The sequence below is a fragment of the Amblyraja radiata genome, chromosome 2, assembly GCF_010909765.2.
Source record: "Amblyraja radiata isolate CabotCenter1 chromosome 2, sAmbRad1.1.pri, whole genome shotgun sequence".
NCBI classification, from domain to species: domain Eukaryota; kingdom Metazoa; phylum Chordata; class Chondrichthyes; order Rajiformes; family Rajidae; genus Amblyraja; species Amblyraja radiata.
This window is the reverse complement of record NC_045957.1, coordinates 7,769,781-7,789,566: the sequence shown is the minus strand read 5'-3', so window position 1 is coordinate 7,789,566 and position 19,786 is coordinate 7,769,781. Positions and strand designations below refer to the sequence as shown.

General features: G+C 44.1%; 1 protein-coding gene across 1 annotated transcript in view; it reads left to right on the top strand.

Moving 5' to 3' along the window:
• Positions 1-19,550, top strand: part of slc39a4 (solute carrier family 39 member 4) — a 52,719-nt gene extending 33,169 nt beyond the window's left edge. Inside the window, exons 6-12 of the mRNA XM_033041674.1 lie at positions 1,811-1,983; positions 5,640-5,777; positions 6,803-6,910; positions 11,207-11,258; positions 14,693-14,845; positions 15,863-16,050; positions 17,331-19,550. Coding sequence (XP_032897565.1) covers positions 1,811-1,983; positions 5,640-5,777; positions 6,803-6,910; positions 11,207-11,258; positions 14,693-14,845; positions 15,863-16,050; positions 17,331-17,462 — 944 coding nt within the window. The 3' untranslated portion in view covers positions 17,463-19,550. The remainder of the gene's footprint in view (positions 1-1,810; positions 1,984-5,639; positions 5,778-6,802; positions 6,911-11,206; positions 11,259-14,692; positions 14,846-15,862; positions 16,051-17,330) is intronic.
• Positions 19,551-19,786: the final 236 nt, after the last annotated feature.

Here is a 19,786-nt window from a genome sequence, read left to right as displayed (position 1 = left end):
ATGTATGTGATAGACATCTTGGTGTGACCAATGACTCAGGTTTAGAGAGTTTGTGTCAAGTCTTGCTTTAGATCACAAAGCATGTAATCTAATTCAATACTTATGGAGTTCTGCATTGTTGGAGATGCCATTTTTCTGAAGAGATGAGATGCTTAAAACTAAGATGCTGTAGCACTCTCTGATGGAGATTCCATGATAATATTTGCTCAGATACATGGATAAGAAAGGGATATGGACCAAACATGGGCAAACAGTTGTAGCTTAGATGGGGCATCTCGGTTGGTATGGTCAAGTTGAGCCGAAAGGCTTGTTTCTCTTTTGTTTGACTATGACTCATTTCCAAACAATAGGATGAGGGCCCTCTCTGCTCATTGCTTCATTAAGACAGTTTTATGTTGACACAAGAGGCTGCAGATGCTGGTTCACAAAAAAGGCACAAAGTGCTGGAGTAACTCAGTGGGACAGGCAGCATCTCTGCAGGACATGAAGAGACGATGTTTCAGACCTTCTCCACCTTACACGTGTTGAAGACTGAAGTCTGAAGAAGAATCTCCATCCAAAACGTCACATATTCTCATCCTTCAGAGATGCTGCTAGACCTGCTGAGTTACCCCAACAGGGTGTCTTTTTAAGAATTGGGTGTTAACGGAATAAGCGACAAAGGCGAGAGACAAACGGGTGGCAGATAAGGAGTGAACTGTAAAGCCGGAGAGAGGGATGAGGAAAGAGGGGGGATAAATAACTTGACAATAGACAAAAGATAATAGATGCAGGAGTAGGCCATTCGGCCCTTCGAGCCAACACCACCATTCAATGGTGATAATCCCCAAACCAGTACACACATTCCTGCCTCTCCGCATATCCCCTGACTCCGCTATCGTTAAGAGCCCTATCTAGCTCTCCCTTGAAAGCATCGAGAGAACCGGCCTCCACCGCCCTCTGAGGCAGAGAATTCCACAGACTCACAACTCGCTGTGTGAAAAAGTGTTTCCTCATCTCCGTTCTAAATGGCTTACCCCTTATTCGTAAACTGAGGCCCCTGGTTCTGGACTCCCCCAACATCGGGAACATGTTTCCTGCCTCTAGAGTGTCAAAACCCTTAATAATCTCATATGTTTCAATAAGATCCCCTCTCATCCTTCTAAACGCCAGAGTGTACAAGCCCAGCCACTCCATTCTCTCAGCATATGACAGTCCCGCCATCCCGGGAATTAACCTTGTGAACCTACGCTACACACCCTCAATAGCAAGAATGTCCTTCCTCAAATTTGGAGACCAAAACTGCACACAATACTTCAGGTGTGGTCTCACTAGGGCCCTGTACAACTGTAGATGGACCTTTTTGCTCCAATACTCAACCGAGGTATGAAAGAGGGGATAGTAATTGTGTTATAACTTGAAACTGGGTAATTCAATGTTCATACTGTTGGGAGTTAAAATGTTCAGCAACCGGGAGATCCAGTGGACCATGGCGTACCGAATGCAAGTATTCGGTACTCCAATACCGAATGCATAGACCTGGTTTATGCTTCGTCTCGCCGAGACTAGTACAGGAGGCCACATTGGGAAAATCGGATGTAGTAGATGAGGTTGGAAGAGGTGCAGGTGAACCTCGGCCTCACTAAAAAGTGTTTTGGAACATCTTGGATGGGATGTAAACTGATACGAGGTTGGAAAAACTGAATAAAAAGAGAAAAGAATACCTTGACAGGAAAGAGTACCTTGGAAGGAGAGAATTACACTCTCAAAGGTGCTAATAATCACTTTTAACCTTTGTGAATTGTTAATTTTCCAACTTCATATTTTCCAGGATATATTTATGGATCAATTGCAACGTTGCTTGTCAGCCTTTGTGCAGTGGTTGGGATCGTGGTCGTTCTGTTCACCAGCTGTACCACTGCTTACCAGTATGTCATACAGGCGTTTGTAAGTCTGGCTGTGGGGTCACTCACTGGTGATGCTGTGCTGCATCTTATACCCACGGTGAGAGCATTGGAAATTAAACCTCTCCTAACCATTCCTATCTATTTACATTTTCACTCTATCTATTTGTGTTGCACTTTCAGGAGGCCATGGGTTTTCTCCTGTCTAAAGAAGGGTCTCGACCCGAAACGTTGCCTATTTCTTTTGCTCCATAAATGCTGCCTCACCCTGAGTTTTGCCAGTATTTTTGTCTACCTTCGACTTTCTCCCAAAGATCTCTTTGTACATCAGTGCTCCTAAGGATCCTGCCATTTAGTGTATAAATCTTCCCTTAATTTGATCACCCAAAGTCATATCCATATTTGACCAGATTAAAGATAGACACAAAATGCTGGAGTAACACAGAGGGACAGACAGCATCTCTGGAGAGAAGGAATGGGTGACGTTTCTGGTCGAAGCCTTCTTCAGTCCAGATTAAACTTTATTTGCCATTTACCTGCTCACATTTCCAACTGGTCTGTATCTTGGTTTTAGTTTTAGTTTTAGCGATACAGCGTGGAAACAGGCCCTTCAGCCCACCGGAATCCGCGCCGACCAGCGATCCCCATACACGAACACTATCCTGCACACACTAGGGACAATTTTTACATTTACCAAGCCAATTAACTTACTTACCTGTACGTCTTTGGAGTGTGGAAGGAAACCGAAGATCTCGGAGGAAACCCATGCAGGACACGGGGAGAACGTACAAACTCCTTACAGACAGCAACCGTAGTCAGGATCGAACCCGGGTCTCCGGCATTTGCTGTAAACGGCCTGTCCCACTTGGCTGTCATTTACGCGACAGGCCGGTAGTGACAGACACGCGACAGTCGTGCGACGGTCGCGCGTGTCATCACCTGTCATCATGCGCCTTCAAATATTTTTATCTGCTCTGCAAGTAGAATTAGTCAGCATAATGACATCATTTGTGAAACATTGATAATATTATTGTTTGCTGGAAAAATTAATTTACTTTTAAACTTTCTGAATTACTCCCAACAAACATAAAATTGTACTCCATTATAGCAGTTTGAGGGTTTCAACCCAGCTTAAGAATTAGTTTGCAAATTTTTTTTTAAATGGTGTTAGTAAAATTATTGGTGGTTATTTAAAAAAACAACTAATTTGGTTACTAGTGTTCTTTTAGAATTTAAAATCTGCAATCCTTACCTGGATGTTAACTTTTGAAACATCCTTAACTAAGTATGTTTCAAAAATCATTATTAAGTTGTTACTGAGGGCATTACTCTGAAAGCATTGATGCTTACTGCGTAATTATTTTCTCATTGTGGCCGTAAGGGCGGCGCGCAGCGGCGCACGGTGATGTAATCACGCGTCACCACACGCTACATGTACGAGGTCAGCACGTCTGCGTGCGACCACAATACGCCCGCGTGCATACGCGATACATCTTGCCGGAGGTGCGCGAAGATTTTGTGCCCTACAAAATCCTGCAGCACCGCGCGATACCGTGCGCAACTCCATACCCCTCAGCGCTTCTCCATGCGACGTCCCGCGCCGCCCACACACTGCCCGTACATCTCAACGCGACGATGAGGTCGCGTAAATGACGGCCAAGTGGGACAGGCCCTTAAGGCAGCAATTCCACCACTGCGCCACCGTGAATTCTGTGAAAACCTTCCTCACATTCCATTATTCCTCTAGTTTTTATGTCATCTTACTAATTAGCCCATCTACATTTTCATCAAAATCATCCACACAACAGTCCCAGCATTGATCTTTGTGAAAGTCCACTGGTCACAGACCTCCAGCCAGAATAACGTCCCTCCACCACTCCCCTCTGTCTTCTATGGCCAAGTCAATTTAGAATCAAATCTATTAAATCTCCACGGATCTCAATGCCTGATCTCTGGATCAGCTTACCATAACAGACCTTGTTGAAAGCTTTAATATAGTCAAGATAAAGCTTTAATAAAGTACAACATCACTGCTCCATATACCTCAATCATCTTTGTCATCCACTCAAAAAACTTAATCATTTATTAGACACGATCTACCTGATACAAGGCTATCCCTAATAAGATTATGCTTTTTCAGGTGCGAGTAGATCTTGTCCCTAAGAACTTTTCCAATACGTTTACCACTAATGTGATGTTCACCGGCCTACAATTTTCTGGTTTGTCTTTGTTGCCCTTTGTTGCCGCTGCCCATCTTAAACAGTGGAACAACACTGGCTGTTCCTCATACCTGCAAAATGTTGCCGTTGGCTAAATCTGTCAAAACCGCAGCCATCTTGTCGCTTGACACTCTCAATAACTTGTGAGAAGGCAGAGATCTGTGGAGACCATGTTGATTCAAGGAGATTGATTTCTAGAACCAAAAAGCATCAGGGGAAGACAGTGGAATTATATTATTGAGAAAGAAGATTAGCCATGATATGCAGGAGTTGGGGGGATACGAATCACATGTAGGCAATTAAGAGTTGGTCTTGGCATCATGTTTGGCACAGACATTGTGACCAAAAAGCCTGTTCTTGTGCTGTACTGTTCTATGCGTGGAAAGGAACAGCAGATGCTGGTATACACTGAAGATAGACGCAAAGTGCTGGAGTAACTCAGCAGGTCAGGCAGCACCTCTGGAGAAAAAGAATGGGTGAGATTTCAGGTCGGGACCTAAAAAAAGGGTCCCGATCTGAAACATCACCCATTCTTTTTCTCCAGAGATGCTGCCTGACCCGCTGAGTTACTCCAGCACTTTGTGTCCACCTTCTGTACAGTTCTATGCAGTAAAATAATACATGGGCATACTGATATTCTCTGGCATGTTGATATCAAAGAAGGCAAGGTGTTTGGGCGCTTAAAGAATATTAAAGTTGATAGGCCCCCAGGGCTTGATGGGATCTCTCCCCGGTTATTGAGAGAGTCAAGAGATGAGATTGCTGCGGTTTTGTTTAGATTATTAACAAATAAATCTTTAGATTATTAGCAACAGTGCTATTTTTTGGCAATACTTGGCAGTACAGCGTACCAGTACCTCTAAAAAGTAAAATAAAATAATTTCACACTCTTAGAAGTTTTAATGCTACAAAAAGATTACTAAAATTAAAATAATGAAGGTATCAATTGAGTTAGACAGTCAGGCCCGTAAATAGTTTAAGCAGCTTATAGGATGATGATCTGCCACAGCCACAACAGCAAGGAACAATATGCTGACTGGCACCTTCATGTCAAAAATGCACATCTAGAAAAAACAAGTCCATGGTCTTCAGTAATTGGGAGTTTGTTGGAAATGTCTTTACTCAGTGAGTCTCTAGATTGTGCAACTCTACCTCAATGAACTGTCATTAAATGCATAAGTGAAAGAGAAAGGGCCTGTCCCATGGGCGTCATTTGCGCGTAATTTATGCTGCATCATTTATGCCTCATGCCGCACACGTGATGTGCGCATGATGCGTGGTGACGTAGGCAGTGATGCGCGGCCGCGCGCGAGCCTCAGGATTTTGGGATATACCAAAACTTTGCGCGCCATCTGCGTGGCACGCAAATGACGTCCAAGTGGGACAGGCCCTTAAGGCCAAAGGAGAAGTGTGAAGTAGCAATTGAAGGAATTAGATAATGAAGGGCAAAAGAGGATAGTGTAACACACACAATGGCCTAATGGGTTGAATGGCCTGTTCGTTCTAAAGATATGTTTTCTTTGCCTGTTTCTTTCAGTTTCTTGGTTTACACTCTCACAGCAATGGTCCTCAACACTCGGCACCCCCTCACATCTGGAAGCTGTTGGCTGTTCTTGGAGGCATCTATATATTCTTTGTGATGGAAAAGCTATTTGGAATATTAATCAAAGATGATGTAAGTCGCTTTATTTTTTTTAAGTACTTTTAAACTGAGTAAAGAGAAACAACCTCACCAACACTTCCACTCTTCCATATCTTTGCACGATGTGTACTGCCATCAGGTACATTTTATTTAATCACTTTAAGAAGTTTAAAAAAAAACACTTTCCATTTTTTCAAGGCCAGCTCCTCACGCCTGAACGCCTGCCAAGCCATTGTAGAATATAGCTGCAAGTATTGGTGTAGACTTAACATGGAGCTGAGAATGTATCATTCCCCAAAGGACATTTGTGATCACTTGGGCTTTTGCAAAAAGATTGACTGCTTTATGTTCACTTTCTATTTCTAGATGGTTAAACTTAAACTCATATTTTACTGCTTCAGTAGCATAATTACAACATCACTAATATGATGAAGATCATTACTGAAAGGCAAAACTACATACAGGGTGGAAGTAGACAAAAAATGTTGGAGAAACTCAGCGGGTGAGGCAGCATCTATGGAGCGAAGGAATTGGTGACGTTTCGGGTCGAGACCCTTCTTCAGTCTGAAGAAGGGTCTTGACCCGAAACGTCACCATTTCCTTCTCTTCACAGATGTTGCCTCATCCACTAAGTGTTTTTTGTCTACCTTCGATTTTTCCAGCATCTGCAGTTCTTTCTTATAAATACAGGGTGGAAATGATTCAGCTTGATCTGGGATCTGAAGAGTAAAATCGGATGTTCGGAGAGAAGCTGGAGAGTTTTCCTGGGTTTTCCCTACTTTCTTATTCGCACTCTCTCTCTCTCTCTCTCTCTCTCTCATGATTCACCAGGGCAGTTATTGCCATATTATATTCAGGGACGTCTCGCATCTTTTCCTCATTCCCTCTTTTCTTTCTGTTGATGTCCAGTGGGTGGGACAACTTCCTAATAACTAGGGAATGCATCAGTTGAATCCGTGCTATTTGAGAGGGCAACCAAGTACTTGCTTCAGATGGGAGGGGAAGGGAGAAGGAACCTATAGTGGAAAATATCATAGCAGCGTGCACATTTTCTACAGGATGAAATGGAGCATCACCATTGCGATCATGAGTTGGCACTTCAAGCATTTAAAAAGAATCAGAAGAATGAGCAGAAGAAAAAACAGACTGCATCACAGGTTGAATTGGTAAGTGTTACACATGAAAGCAGGCTTTATCTGTGTAGTTTCCCAGCTTCCCTTTCTCTTATTCTCTCTCGGGTGAATTTTACTCCTTGATCAGCTAAGAAATTGGGTAAAAAATGTGTCAGAAGGTTACGTGTTGAAATCTTCCTTTCACCACTTTGTGCACCACAGTGGTGCAACCACTGGAACTGCTGCCTCTCAGCGCCTGGGTTCGATCCTGACCTCGGTTGCTTCCTGTGTGGAGTTTGCATGATCTCCTGTGATCACGTGGGTTTCCTCCATGGTGCTCTAGTTTCCTCCCACATCCCAAAGACTTGCAAGTTTGTAGATCTCTGTAAAAAAAAGTGCCCCCAGTGTGAAGGAAGTGAATGCGAAATTTGGAATAACATTGAACAACGTGAATGGATAATGATGGTCGGCATGGACATGGTGGACCAAAGGGCCTGTTTCAATGCTGCATCTCTAAACTAAACCAGTGATGGCACATATTACCTGCATCTAAAGAACTAGACTATTGATCTGGGGATAGACACCAAATGCTGGAGAAACTCAGGCAGAATCTCTGGAGAGAAGGAACGGGTGAGGTTTTGGGTCGAGACCTTTCTTCAGACTGATGTCAGGGAGTGGGAGGTTCATAGATACGGAAATGTGTAGATAAGGAAGTGTAAGGTGTGAAAACTGGATAAGAGAGAATGGAGTTCAAGGAAAATGTAGAATAGATCATTGTTCTAGATCTCACCGTCTCCATCACAGGAAACAGACTATTGACTGACATCTACTACAAATATACTGACTCCCATAGCTATCAAGACTACACTTCTTCCCACCCTGCTTCCTGTAAAGACTCTATCCCCTACTCCCAATTCCTCCGTCTACGCCGCAACTGAGCTCAGGATGAGGTGTTCCATACTAGGACATCCGAGATGTCCTCATTCTTTAGGGAACGGGGGTTCCCCTCTTCCATTATAGATGAGACTCTCACTAGGGTCTTCTCGATATCCCGCAGCTCCGCTCTTACTCCCCCTTCTACCATTCGTAACAAGGACAGAGTCCCTCTTGTCCTCACCTTCCACCCCATCAGCCGTCGCATACGGCATATAATCCTCCGACATTTTCGCCACCTCCAACGGGATCCCAGCACTAGCCACATCTTCCCATCTCCACCCCTTTCTGCTTTCCGCAGAGACCGATCCCTCCGAAACTCCCTGGTCAACTCGTCCCTTCCCACCCAAACCGCCCCCTCCCTAGGTACTTTCCCCTGCAACCGCAGGAGATGCACCTGTCCCTTTACCTTCCCCCTCGACTGTATATAAGGACCCCGACAGTCTTTCCAGGTGAGGCAGAGGTTCACTTGCACCCCCTCCAACCTCATCTACTGTATCCGCTGTTCCAGGTGTCAAGCGCAGGCTCGGCGATCGTTTCGCTGAACACATCCGCTCAGTCTGTCTTAAGCTTCCTGATCTCCCGGTGGCTCAGCACTTCATCTCCCCCTCACATTTCCAATCCGACCTTTCGGTCCTGGGCCTCCTCCATTGTCAGAGTGAGGCCCAGCGCAAATTGGAGGAACCTCATATTTCACTTGGGTGTAGCTTACACCCCAGCGGTATGAACATTGACTTCTCTAACTTCAGATAGTCCTTGCTTTCTCTCTCCATCCCCTTCCCAGTTCTCCCACTAGTCTTACTGTCTCTGCCTACATTCTATCTTTGTCCAGCCCCCTCCCCTGACATCAGCCTGAAGAAGGGTCTCGACCCTAAACGTCGCCCATTCCTTCTCTCCATAGATGCTGCCTCACCCGCTGAGTTACTCCAGCATTTTGTGTCTACCTTCGATTTAAACCAGCATCTGCAGTTCTTTCTTACACATAGATCATTGTTAGTTGGGAGAAGGTAACAACAAAGCAAACAGAAATAAAATGTAGTTGGAGACAGTAAAGGGCAAGTCCCACTTCGCCGTCATTTGCGCGCCATTTACGCGACCTCATTGTCGCGTTGAGATGCACTGGTAGCGTGTGGGCCGCGCGGGACGGTTGCATGGAGAAGCGCGGAGGGGTATGGAGATGCACGCGGTATTGCGCGGCGCTCCAGGATTTTGTAGGGCACAAAATCTTCGCGTGTCTCTGGCGTGACGTATCACGTACACACGCGGACGTATTGTGGTCGCACGCTGACGTCTTGACCTCGTGCGTGTAGTGCGTGGTGACGCGTGATCACGTCACCGTGCGTAACCAAGCGCCGCCGCACGCTGCCCATACGCAGTCGGGCCGCCTTTTACGCGTCATGGATATAAGCGCGCGCGATTTAAAAATATGCAGAGTTTCGGAGAGAAAACTACGTGGTGAACACCAAAATATGCTAAACCGGAAAGTGAAAAAGTGAATTGATGCTTCACTTGCAATGACTGCTTGGGTCCTTGGATTGTGGGTAAGGAAGAGGTTAAAAAGACAAATGTATCTCCTACAGCTGGATGAACGAATGACATGAGAAGGGGTGCAGTTGGTAGAAATAGAAGAACAAACCAGATAAGTGATACAAAATGCTGGAGTAACTCAGTGGGACCGGCAGCTTCTCTGGAGAGAAGCAATGGATGACGTTACGGGTCGAGACCCTTCTTCAGACTGAAGAAGAGTCTCGACCCGAAACATCATCCATTCGTTCTCTCCAGAGATGGTGCCTGTTCCGCCGCGTTACTCCAGCATTTTGTGTCTATCTTCAATTTAAACCAGCTTCTGCAGTTCCTTCCTACAGATTAATTTGGTCTGCAGCTTGCTACTTTTCATTCACCTCTTTTTTTGAATAGAGGCATTACATCTGCAGTTTTCCAATTGCTAGCACCACTCAAGAAACTGGAACATTTTAGAAAATCACCATAAATATCATAAACTGGGTATTCAAATGACATCATGCGTTCCAGACAGCTGTGCTGACGGATGAAGACACATGATGACGCACGCGACAGTCGCTCGTCAGTCACTACCGACCTTAAGTGGGACAGGCCCTTAAGACTGGTCAGAGAACTGGGAAGGGGGAGGGGATGGGGGAACTGGGGACAGGACTTAAACTTCGATAACAGCAGCTGAATAAATAGGGAATGAAAAGTGAGCATCAGTGTTTGACCCATCTGGTTTGCTGGCTTCCTTAAGGGAAGGAAATCTGAAAAGATGCGACTCCAGACATTGATGAGATTGCCTCTCAATTCAGGATGCAAGTAGGATTACAGGCAATACAGTAAATGCCACTGACATCTTTGTCGTGCAAGAATCAGGATTAAAAATAAACAACCTCCTTCAGGACTGGAGAGTGTTTTTAGTTTTTAGTTTTCGTTTTTGGGATACAACGCAGGAGCAGGCCCTTCGGCCCATTGAATCCGCTCGACCAGTGATCCCCGCACACTAACACTATCCTAGGGTGTCTATTTTGTGTTCTGGAGTTTCTGACATATGTAGAAATACATATTTCTACGTATTAGAAATATGTAATGAATCACAAACAGAAAAATCCTTATTTTCAACATGTGACAATAAACTGACCTTGAAACCTTGAAACTGAAAAATAGGCTGTCGCCACATGGTGGTGGTGTGACGCCTGTATTGTCGTGAGTGGCCTCCTCAAGTGTCATTGCTTATTTGTTGTCGCCGCTGGATTTGGAAATATCCAAAACCTCTCACCAACAGTGGGCTTGACGTTGCCTGTTTTCTCCTGTCGTAGGTGCTGTTGTAGGTTGTTGTAGGTTGTCGCCAGGATGACGCCAGGTGACGTTGGCTGTTGCTGGGTCATGACCTCGGCAAATTCCATTGGCAACAACCTACGTCATCCTACTTCAACCAGCGACAGCTCCGGCCTCAAGAGAAGTCTTCAGTTGTCTTCATTTGTCGTCGACAGGGTCGTAGCTTGTCGTAGTTTGTCGCTGGTGCAGGTAGGTTAGCTTCGGGTGTCGTAGATTGTTGCCTGGGTGGTCAAAATTGTCGTAGGTGTGGTCGCAGGCAGACACCCCAAGTGGCGAGGAATTGTGTCGCCGGTTGACGTAGCTTGTCGTTGACAAGATGGTAGCTTGTCGTGGACATTGTCGTGGGGTGGGTGCATTTCCGGCGTCACACCGCGACATTGACTGTCGCCACAGTTGCTTAAAGAATCGCCTAAGTGGGACAGGCCCTTTACCTCCCTTGTGCACATGGATAGGAACTGGGCATGGGCAAATGGACCAGCTTGTACGGGTTAGGCCATTTCCATGCTGTATGACTCTGACTATTCTTGGATTTGCTTCAGATATTAATCACCACTTTATTGTACCCATGCCTAGGTGTCCTCTGAAGTGTCCTTCGAAGGTGACGCGAGTGTACGTCCCAATAAAGGTTAGTTTGCCGACAAAATCTACCCTAAGAATTTTGTTGGATTGGGCGGGCCTTGGTCTAAATTTCCTTCCCCTTACAGCCATGTTACTGGAATTTCTCTGCTGATGTGGTGGTATTACAAAGGACGTCATTAAGCTGGAGAGGGAACAGAAAAGATTAACAAGTGTGTTTCAAGGACTGGAGAGCATGAGCTGTAAGAAGAGACCTTATTTTTAAGGCCGAGATAGATAGCTTCTAGATTAGTACGGGAGTCAGGGGTTATGGGGAGAAGGCAGGAGAATGGGGTTAGGAGGGAGAGATAGATCAGCCATGATTGAATGGCAGAGTAGACTTGAATGGCCTAATTCTACTCCTATCACTTATGACCTTGTGAGTGGATAGGCCGGGATGTTTTACTGGAGCGTCGGAGGCTGCGAGATGACCTTATAGAGGTTTAGGAAATCATGAGAGGCATAGGTAAAAGGTCAAGGGCGTCTAAAACTTGAGGGCATAGACAATAGACAATAGGTGCAGGAGTAGGCCATTCGGCCCTTCGAGCCTGCAACGCTATGCAATGTGATCATGGCTGATCATCCCCAATCTGTACCCCGTTCCTGCCTTCTCCCCATATCCCCTGACTCCGCTATCTTTAAGAGCCCTATCTAGCTCTCTCTGGAAAGTATCCAGAGAACCGGCCTCCACCGCGGCAGATAATTCCAAAGACTCACAACTCTCTGTGAGAAAGAGTGTTTCCTCATCTCCGTTCTAAATGGCTTACCCCTTATTTTTGAACTGTGGCCCCAGGTTCTGGACTCCCCCAACATCGGGAACATGTTTCCTGCATCTAGCGTGTCCAATCCCTTAATAATCATATGTTTTAATGAGATATCCTCTCATCCTTCTAAATTCCAGAGTGTACAAGCCCAGCCGCTCCATTCTCAGCATATGACAGTCCCTTTTGTAAACCTACGCTGCACTCCCTCAATAGCATAGATTTAATCTGGGAGAATGATTTAAGAGGGACCTGAGGGGTAATTTTCTCACATGGAGGATGGCAGATATGAGCTACTAGACGCAGTAGTTGAGGCAGATATAATAACAACATTTAAAAATCATTAAGAAGGGCACATGAACAGGAAACATTTAGAGGGACATGGATCAAATGCAGGCAAGATCTTGGGTAAACATCTTGATTGACATGGATGTTGAGCGGAAGGGCCTATTCCTGTGTTGTATAACTCTATGATGCCAATCTATATATACTTATGTTGAGGCAGAGGAAATTTTGATTGATTGATATAACATTGATCACGGAATATTGCACTCATTTTCACAAATAATCAATTGTTGAAGAAAACTATGTGGAATTTACAGCACTGAAAGTCATTCATTCTCCCTATTCTGTAATTCAACATAAGAGTTTTAACAGGCAATGGGACAGTGTGTTATGCCCTTGGTTCCAGGGTTGAAGACGTGTCTGAGTGATTGCAGAACAATCTCAAGGAGGGTGAACAGCCAGAAATCATAGCGCACATTGGCACAAATGACATAGGTAGAAAAGGGGATGAGGACCTGCAGTGAATATTCGGAATGAATTAAATTGCAGGGGTTCGAAGGTAGTTATCTCTGGGCCACCACCATTCTTAGCGCCGCATGTGAGGGCAAGGAAAAGAATGCAGAAAGTTGTGACCACTGCCCAGTCCATCATCGGCTCTGACCTCCCCACCATCGAAGGGATCTATCACAGTCACCGCCTCAAAAAGGCAGCCAACATCATAAAGGACCCACACCATCCTGGCCACACACTCATCTCTCCGCTACCATCGGGTAGAAGGTACAGGAGCCTGAAATCTATTACATCCAGGTTCAGGAACAGCTACTTCCCCACAGCCATCAGGCTATTAAACTCGTCAACAAACAGACTCTGAACTGTAACAGCCTATTGCACTTTATCTGCTTATTTATGTGTATATTGAACTGAACTGTTCTGTATTTTTGTTTACAATACTCCGTTGTGCTGCAGCAAGCAAGAATTTCATGGCCCTATCTGGGACACATGACAGTAAAACTCTTGACTTGACTTGAATAGGAGGAAAGACAACTGAATGCATGGCATCGAGGTGGTGCAGGGATTCAGATTTTTGGACCATGGGGATTGCTTCTGGGGCAACAGTGACCCACACAAGAGGGATGGGTTGCATCTGACTAGGGTAGGACCAAATATTCTGGGAGACTTCATTCGTTGGAGTGTAGGAGACTTGAAGGGTGATCTTTTCGTGGTGTATAAAATCATGAGCGTTATAGACAGCGTGAATGCGCACAGTCTTCTAATCGCAGATCTAATCTTGGGCACAACTACACATTCCTGACTGTACCCCTCAACCCTTGATTCTTGATAGTCCAAAAATCTATACCAGCATTGAATATATCCAAAAACTTAAAGGTGACTCCGGACTGTCAAAGCAGCCACAGCCAGACATAAAAACAGCTTTTTTCCACGAGCTGTAGCTCTACTCAACTGCCAAAAGTCTGTAGCCTCCTTTTGCTCTGGTATTTTATTTCATTCTTCACATGTTTCAATTATAATGTTTTATTCTTAATTGTCTACTGTATATTGGGTTGTTACTTGCTAGCAAAGCACCAAGGCAAATTCCTTGTATGTGTACATACTCGGATAATAAAATGTATTCAATTCAGTTCAATTCAATTTATGGAACACTGTTTTGTGTGAGGTTTACGAGACTTTGAACCAACCTTGAGAAGATAATGAGGAAACAACTCGACTTTGATAACAAAGTTGAAAAAACTTTCCTTCCTCCTAGAAGCTCCACAGATTCCTCCAAACGAATACTGAGAATACCAGTAGACATCATTAAATTCGTCCCAAACCACCAAGTACATTGTTCTCCATAGCATCTCTCCAATACAATACTAGCAATTGTTTTGGAGAGATGTTTTGGAGAGATTGCAAGCCTAGTTTCATCATTAAAGTAGTGGAAGACTACTGGATGCTTTGACCCTGCTTCACCATCAAACTACCTTGGTGCCATTTTCCTCCGTTATACCCATATCCCTTGATTCCTTTAACATCCACTGATCTCTATTTTGAAATCTCAATAACTCCAGGCCCTCCAGAGTAGAGAATTACAGTGATTTATTGCCCTCTGTGTGACGAAATGGAATTAAATAGAATAAGATAGAATATTTGTATTGAAGAAAATAGTGAGGAAGTATATCTGAATGTTTAAGAAGGAACTGCAGATGCTGGAAAATCGAAGGTAGACAAAAATGCTGGAGAAACTCAGCGGGTGAGGCTGCATCTATGGAGCGAAGGAAATAGGTAACGTTTCGGGGCGAAACCTTATTTAGACTGATGAGGTTATATCTGAACATTTTGTTTTGACGAGTGTAACACAACATACAAAGTGAATGTTTCAACTTCCTTTTCCCTACAGGTTTGCGAGTGCTGCCATACATGATAGTGATTGGCGACGGTATCCATAACTTTGCAGATGGGCTGGCATTAGGGGCAGCTTTCTCTGTCTCCTGGAAATCTGGCCTTGCCACAACACTTGCAGTTTTATGTCATGAACTCCCTCATGAAATGGGTAAGATTTGATTTTGCTGCTTAGTACTTGATTTGCTGCAGTCTGCTATATTATGGCATTGGATACATTTACCCTGCACCACATGATACCCAAACAATGAGAGCCATTTGATTTGACTTGGTTTTTCTATGCAGAAAACCCTCCACCAGAGAGTTATTTTGGGCTCACATATTTTGTGATTCACATATTTAAATGTTACATTGAAATGGATATGCGGGGAGTATCATGTGCTCTTTTAGAAACGATTCAGCATGAGAAATTAAAACAAAAACTCAAGTACTCTTTGTAAGGTTCAATTTATTTTTTATTAGGGTTACCTAGTAAGGAGCATGTTCTCAGTTACAGCTGAAATAGCATTCTGGAATCGTCATACCAAAAATGGAATAGTCAATATGCGAGTGCATCGGACAGCACAGTGGCGCAGCAGGTAGAGCTGCTGCCTCGCAGCGCCAGATCCCCAAGTTCGATCTTCACCTTGGATGCCAATTGTGTGTGGAGTTTGCACTTTCTTTCTGTGACCGCATGGATTTCCTCCATCTGCTCCGGTTTTCCTCCCACATCCTAAAGACGCACAGGTTGTGTAGGTTAATTGGCCTCTGTAAAGTGCCCCTAGTGTGTAGGGAATGGATGCAAAAGTGGGATAACATAGAACTAGTGTGAACGGGTGAGTGATGGTTAGCGTGGACTAGATGGGCCGAAGGGCCTGCTTCCACGATTAATCTCTAAGAAAAATACTTCATTGCTTGTCTAACATCCTTAGGTATTCCATTAAAATGACCAAAGTATTATACCATTAGTGATCTCACTCCAATAACATTGAATAGTGCAGCATAAGAATATGCCCTTAGGCTCACAATGTCTGTGCTGAACATGAGGCCAAATTAATCGCATCTACCTGCATGTGATCCATATTCCTCCATTCTCTGCATATCTATGTGCCTATCGAAATGTTATTGATACTCCTTAGACTCTCCTGATAACAGTAATGAGATGGTTTTCTCTTGTCTTGTACATTAGGTGATTTTGCAGTTCTGCTGCATTGTGGAATTTCTGTGAAGAAATCTATCATCTTGAACTTTGGCAGTGCCTTGACTGCATTTATTGGACTCTACATATCATTAGGAGTTGCGACAGATGAACTAGTGCAAGAATGGATCTTCACTGTAGCAGCAGGGCTCTTCCTATATGTGGCTCTTGCAGATATGGTGCGTATATGTTTATGTATTAACGGTTACCAAACATGATGTCAAATTATGCAGGGCCTTCACCGATATTCCGGCAACTGATGCCTCCCTTAATTTGGACAAAATTACGAGAGTGCTCTTGAAGTTCCACCCGTAAGTCAACACGAAAATGCGGTGCCCTAGGCCGGGTAAGGCGGCCGATCTCAATCTCATTGTGACATCCGTGCCGACCGGCGGGTCGAATTTGCCGCCTGTGGCCGTGGATCTGGAACCCTGGCCCGACCGGAACCGGCAGATCCATTTCCATAGCCAACTTCTGTGGCCTATCGGCGGGTTGAATTTGCAGCCTACTGCTGGGGCTCTGGAACTCCGGCCCGGCCAGAGCCAGCAGATCCATTCCCATAGCTGACTTCCACAGCCAACTTTGTGAGCGAGTATCTCGTCTCTCCAAGGCCATGACCTCTGTTGGTCTGGCAAAACAGATGATACAGCAAGGCTCTGGAACCAAACGGTCCGGAAAATCGGTGGTGGACCTGTACTAATTCCCTCTGCCTGCACGCTATCTCTATCCCGCCATTCCCTGCTAATGCACATGCCTACCTAAAACCCTTTTAAAAACCACTATAATATCTGCTCCACTGCCATGCCTGGCAGTGCAGAATTACAAACCAACTGGGAAACAGAAAGGGTGCACAACATTTTTTCCCACTGTTGGACTGAGGCATTGCTGGCTAATTGACTTTAATTATAAAATGCAAGGTACTCACAAGATGTCAAAGCTATGAGACACAGGGGATAAAAGATGTGATCCGAGGAAGCATGACCAGGTGCAAACAATTCTTGTATTGGAATGATAACAGGGAATACATAGAAACATAGAAAATAGGTGCAGGAGGAGGCCATTCGGCCCTTCGAGCCAGTACCGCCATTCATTGTGATCATGGCTGATCGTCCCCAAACCCGTGCCTGCTTTCTCCCCATATCCCTTGATTCCACCAGCCCCTGGAGCTCTATCTAACTCTCACTTAAATCAATCCAATGATTTGGCCTCCACTGCCCTCTGTAGCAGGGAAATTCACAAATTCACAACTCTCTGGGTGAAAAGGTTTTTTTCTCACCTCAGTCTTAAATGGCCTCCCCTTTATTCTAAGACTGTGGCTCCTGGTTCTGGACTCGCCCAACATTGGGAACATTTTTCTTTCCACTGCCAGCTCATCATGTAATAACATATCATGTTCGACCATTGAACAAATAACCTTGCTGGAATAAACAATGACAATTTCTTCTTTCTTTTCCTTTAGCTTCCAGAGATGTTGCGAGCAAAGAGCAAAAATCCCTGGATTCTATTCCTTCTGCAAAATGTGGGATTATTCGTTGGCTGGGCCATTTTACTTTTGTTGTCACTCTATGAAGAGCAAATTCAATTTGGATAGAGCACAATTTTTCTGCTCTGAATATTTTCTGTTGGGGCAGTTTATGCAGATCTTTATTTTAATCTTCACTGCGGGACAGTGGGCTGTAGTTAAAAAGATGATGGTGGAAGTTATCTATTGAGAAATGTTTGATCAGGCTAGCCAATATAATGCAATTTTAAGAGGTACGTGAGGATACGCTTGGTCCCCAGAACGCCACCCATCTTTCAATTTTGAGGCCTCATGAAGGAAGAAATAAACAAATAAATAACACCAAGACTTTATTAAGCCGACCAGAGGATTTTGCATTGACTGAAAAAAAAGTTGTCCTCACAAAAAAGCTACATTCTAATGGTGCTTGGGTTACTATTGTTTACAATATGCACAGATGATTAAGAAATAGAGTCTAAAACATAGATATATAATTTACTGGTGTTGCCAAAGGTGTAACTTGGGGTTTATAAATAACGTGGACAGAGAAGACCATATACTAAGGGAGTTGGATACAGTGGTCAGTACTATTTAACATGGGTAAATCAGAGAGATAGGGAAGTAAGTGGTAGCAAATGAAAATCGACATTAATAAGTATGGTGATGGTATCCAGAGGTATTGTGGAGAGTGGCAGAAAAGTGAGAATGGTTGAAGTAACAAGGTAAGAGGAGGTGAACCACAGCATGTGTCAGGGAGGAAACAGCAAGGTGTACAGTCATGGATGCAGAAGTCAAGTTGCAGAAATCATTCAACAATTTAAACAATGTAAATAAATTTGAGCAAAACACAAAGTGCTGGAGGAACTCAGTGGGTCAGTTAGCATCTGTGGAGGGAATGGACAGATGGCGATTTGGGTCAGGACTCTTCTTCAGACTGAGTTCCATCTTCTCCAGTCTGAACCAGAAATGTCTGTCCATTCCCACCACAGATGCTGCCTGACCCACAGATTTCCGCTATCACTGAGTTTCGATTAACGTTCCAGCAGCTGCCATTTCTTGCGTCTCCATGTGTCAATTAAACTCTGATAACATATATATGACAGATCATCCACCACTTTTGTTATGAAGGTAAGGTGATCTAAACTTGTTGTTGAATTAGATTGGCTGTGATTTTTCATATGCAAGTACACATATGTAAAATTACAGTCAATCTGCTACAACAAATGCATTCAGTGAGTAACTGAGGCAAATCTGTAATTTTGGTACATTATAATTTTGTAAATGTGTTAAATGATTCCAAACATTTTCCATTTGTCATTGCTTTTAAAAATTGAATAACATTTGACAAAATGTCAGCCTTGACTCAGCTGTAAGGCTTGGCTCTGGGTTGGAAAGATCAAACCCCTTGACACTGGATTCCTGAAGGCGAGACTTAGTTGGAACGTTTTGTTAAAGCAAAGCTGGTGAAATGGTGCAAGACATTGGTACATCCTGTGACGTTACTGCTAACGTGGGTTGACCATGTTTACATAATACAATGATAACGTTCATATCTTTGAGTCATTTCAACATCAAGTGGAGACTGCCACTGATGGAAAGGTTGACTTTGGGAGAGTCATTTAATTGAGTATCTGTGTGGTCTCACAAGTGGTACGAAAGACTGTTGAGGAAGTTAAATACAATTAATTCGATAAAGGTGGAATAAAAAGTCGGTAGTGATAATGATGAAAGTACCCGAACTAAAACCCATCCGTTTTAACAACATTGTTCAGGGGAGGAAGTTTGCCCTTGAACATCTGGTCTATATATTAGACAAGAACCACAGCAAAGTGATTTAGACTGTTTTCTAAACCTCCAGAAATCAGAGGTGCAAAAGGGACTTGAGAGTGCTGGTGCAGGATTCCCAAATAGTTAATCTGCAAGTCGAATCAGTAGTAAAGAAAGCAAACTCAATGCCAGCATTTATTTCAAGAGGGCTTGTATACAAAAACAGGGATGTTATGTTGAGGCTCTAAGGCGCTAGTAAGGCCTCATTTGGAATATTGTGAGCAATTTTGGGCACCATGGCTGAGGAAGGATGTGCTGGCTCTGGAGAGGGTCCAGAGGTTTACAAGAATGATCCCAGGAATGAGAGGGTTAACCTACAATGAGCGTTTATCAGCACTGGGCCTGTACTCGCTGGAGTTTAGAAGAATGGGGGGGTCCTCATTGAAACATACAGAATAGTGAAAGGCCTGGATAGAGTGGTTATGGAGATGATGTTTCCACTAATGGAAGAGTCTAGGACTGGAGGTCATAGCCTCAGAATTAAAGGACGTTGTATTAGGAAGGAGATGGAGAGAAATGTATTTAGTCAGAGAGGGTGGTGAATCTGTGGAATTCTTTGCCACAGAAGGCTGTGGAGGCCAATCAGT